Source organism: Lynx canadensis, chromosome D4 (genome assembly GCF_007474595.2).
Source record: "Lynx canadensis isolate LIC74 chromosome D4, mLynCan4.pri.v2, whole genome shotgun sequence".
Lineage (NCBI taxonomy): Eukaryota > Metazoa > Chordata > Mammalia > Carnivora > Felidae > Lynx > Lynx canadensis.
Window position 1 is genome coordinate 45,490,059 of NC_044315.2, and position 3,670 is coordinate 45,493,728.

The 3,670-nt window shown below is 39.8% G+C and overlaps 1 protein-coding gene across 1 annotated transcript; it reads right to left on the reverse strand.

Annotated features, from left to right (window-relative positions):
• Nucleotides 1-586: 586 nt before the first annotated feature.
• LOC115499556 (interferon alpha-like) lies at nucleotides 587-1,312 on the reverse strand. Its single transcript, XM_030293645.1, has one exon. The coding sequence runs from the start codon at nucleotides 1,154-1,156 to the stop codon at nucleotides 587-589; it is 570 nt and encodes a 189-aa protein (XP_030149505.1). The 5' UTR covers nucleotides 1,157-1,312.
• Between the last annotated feature and the right edge of the window lie 2,358 nt (nucleotides 1,313-3,670).

Sequence of the window (3,670 nt, forward strand, 5' to 3'; positions counted from 1 at the left end):
GTAATATTAAGCATGATTATTGTTTTTGGATTTCTGTCCCTATGAAAATCGAAGATAAAGACAGCAGGAACTGTATTTACTGTGTCCCATGTCCTAAGGGCGACGAACAACTTGCCTTAGAGGAAGTCAGTTGTTACCTCTGATTTTAATAGAATCTGATGGGTAAATGAATTTTGTTGTCCATTTTTCAATCAAGTCGCACCATTAGGCTTGGTGGTACTTTTTACAAACACTTCCTGCAGTAAAAGTGAAATAAAAAAAGATATGCTTACTAAATATTAAGAATTCATTTTATTATATTACTGCAACATAAAGGTACACATAGTATTACCTGAAATAACTTATACATTATACATAGTTAAGTAAATAAATATTTAAATAGATAAATAGACATCAGCATGGTCATCTGTAAGCAACTAGTGATTGTAGAGTAGGCATGATGTTACTTAATACTCCTTGAAAACATTTGACAAATTGACTACATTCTTGTCGCCATTACAGTAGAAATCAGAATCTTTGACATGGCAGAACACGTGGAAAGTGTGTATTATTAGTCAGTGGGAATCATTTCCATGTTGAACAGGTCTCATTTCTCGCTTCTTAATCTTTTCTGCAAGGCTATTGATGAATAATACAAGGATCTCATGATTTCTGCTCTGACGATCTCCCAGGCACAAGGGCTGTATTTCTTCTCTTGCAGGTAGAGGGAGAGTCTTTGGAAGTAGTTCCTCAGGATGGAGTCCTCGTTCGTGAGGGGAGCCTCTCCCTCCCCCACCTCCTGCACGACACAGGCTTCCAGGCGGGTCAGCTGCCGATCAAGTCCCGTGCAGAATTCCTCCAGGAGGGTGGTGTTCCAAGCAGCGGACGAGGACACCTCTGTGCAGAAGAAGTGGAAGATCTTCTGGTTCGTCGCGTGCACCACAGAAAGGGCTTGGGCCTTGTGGGACTGCTCTCCACCAAACACGTCCTGGGGGAAGGCGAAGTCATTTCTGTCCTTCTGGCAGGAGCTGGCAGGGAGTCTCCTCATTTGTCCCAGGAGCGTCAAGGCCCTCCTGTTCAGCAGGCCGTGGGTCTGAGGCAGGTCACAGCCCAGAGAGCAGACGGAGTTGCAGCCCAGCGCCACCAGGGCCACCAAGAAGGAAGAGGGCAGCGCCATTGGGGATCTTGCAGATGCTGTTGGCCTGGCTGGGGTGGGCGACTCTGTGACCCGTGGCTCTAGGTTCTCTGAACATCTTCCCTTGTGCGTGTGGCTTAAGTAGGGAACATAGTAGTTTTCAGTTTCTGAAGGTTGCCCTTACTTTCCACTTCTGTTTTTGATTTCCTTTATGTACTTTCTACACGGGTTTAGAGCACTGTTTCCAACCATATATATTATTTTCATTATTGGTCCATGTGTCCAGAGTCTTTTTTTTTTTATTGAACCATCCAAGATATTAATAGCACAGATACCATATATATATAATATATAATATATAATATATTATATATATATTATATATATAGTATATATATATAGTTTATACTCTCTCTATATAGTTTATACTCTATTTATATCTGAGTTTTGTACATACAAAAGAGAGTGTAAAGTTACTCTTTTTATTCTTTGTAAGTACAGGGATAATAATGACTAAAAATTTTAAGCTACAGGCTAAATTTTAAATCCATTGATGCTTAAATGTATAACTAAATGTGATGAGTAACTTATAATGTATTTACTTATATTAATTATAAAATGTAAACCAAATATGCAAATTATCAATTTCTAAAAAGAGATATTAATGATTTCAATGTGTTCAAATATTTAAAATAATTCCAAATTGCTAACAGCAATTGTAAAAATATCTTATTTACTTGACATTTGTTTTTAGTGTCCTGGATTTTAATGCTGTGTTGATGAGAATATAAGTTTTAACTGCACCTGCCTCTAGATACTCTTGAAGGCACTGTCAAAATATTTTTTTTCTGTTTAGTACTAGATATAATTATTGAAGTTTTGGTAGGTTTTGTAGAATTAAATCATAAAATATGATCTACTTCTATGTAATTCCCAGAACCTGTATAATATTGAGGCTCAGATACAAGCAACATCCACAAGACAGCCAATGACAGCTCACAGGTAAGCAAAGGCCACCTCTCCCAAGATGACCTTGAGACCCAGAAATCAATGGAGATAGACTCCTCCAATCACAGAGCCCCGTTATCCCGATGTTTGACACACTGAGCTTGCAGACATTTTGTGTCTCTTCCACGATATCAACGTCAATGCTTCTTGTGTGATACTCATGAAAAACAATGAGAGAATAAATACTAAGGAATAAGGTTTTGTTGGACTGCTCCAAGGTTGAGCTTTGGAGTGCCACAGATCATTGAAATATTTAAGACATGTTCACAACCTTTAAGAGCTAACAGTTACACGGTTGGAAGCAATTTTTTTTTAATTTTTTAAATGTTTATTTTTGAGAGAGAGAGAGAGAGAGAAACAGAGTATGAGTGGGGGAGGGGCAGAGAGAGAGGGAGACAGAATCTGAAGCAGGCTCCAGGCTCTGAGCTGTCAGCAGAGAGCCCGATGTGGGGCTCAAACTCACAGATCAGACCACAAGATCATGACCTGAGCCAAAGTCAGACACTCAACTGACTGAGCCACCCAGGTGCCCCAAGGTTGGAAGCAATTGTCACCACTGTTCCATCTGGTGAGGGAATGTTGATGATAGGGGAGATTATGCAAATACAGAACTAGGGAGTATGTGAAAAATCTCCTTATCTTGTAGTCAATTTTGCTGTGAAGCTACCAACTCTCTAAGAAAAGTATGGTTTTTTTCAAAAATATATAAAAACTACAGAAATTGACCTATTATACTATTAGAGTCAGTTCTTTCCAGATAGGAGACTTTTTTGCTCTTGAGAAAAAATCTCCTGCAGATTTGCACTTAGAACACAAGCCAGATCTCCAGACTTGGTCACTATCTTTGTCCTTCTTAGGCCTGTAGGTGTCACTCTTCCTTTGTAAATATCATGACAGGCCACAGAGTAAAATGATCCTTTCTCTTTCCTTTTCCCCTATTGCCACCATTACATCATTGTAGCAGGGACATCCCCTCATGTCCAAAAATAGCCACCAGGAGAAAAAGAAGAAAACAAGGCCTCTCCTAGGAGAGTCTGCAAAAAACCTAGAACTTTCACACAGCTATTGATTTCAGTTGGTGGCTTTGTACTTGGAAGTAAAATTGCCAGACAGGAACCACAACGGAAGAGGAAGCAGCTCTATGAATGGACAGGACAGGTTAGTGAGGAGTGAATGTAGAGAGCAGAGCTCACTGCGGGGGGGGGGGTGGTGGGGTGGGGGGGGTGGGCAGGCGGGGTGGTTCCTACTCTTGGGCTGAAGGAAATATTATGATATGGGAGTGAAAGAATAGGGTCCAGGGAAACAAAGTGGAAGAAGGAATGTGCTAGGTATCAAAATGTATAATGTGTACATTATATTATCATGTATACAATTACATACAAGTGAGATTCACATGTTCCCAATTCTGTGTGTTTAGACTATCAGCATTCTTTAGTGAGTAACAGAGACAAGGCTATCAATTCACTATCCTCTTGTAGATGCATATGAAAAAATAAGAAACTTGTCAGCACCTGTTAAGTCCTCACTCAGTGGAAGACATTCTGTTAA

Bases quoted from the DNA above. Each gene is read 5' to 3' on its own strand.
- LOC115499556 (XM_030293645.1), bottom strand. From the start codon at position 1,156: ATGGCGCTGCCCTCTTCCTTCTTGGTGGCCCTGGTGGCGCTGGGCTGC.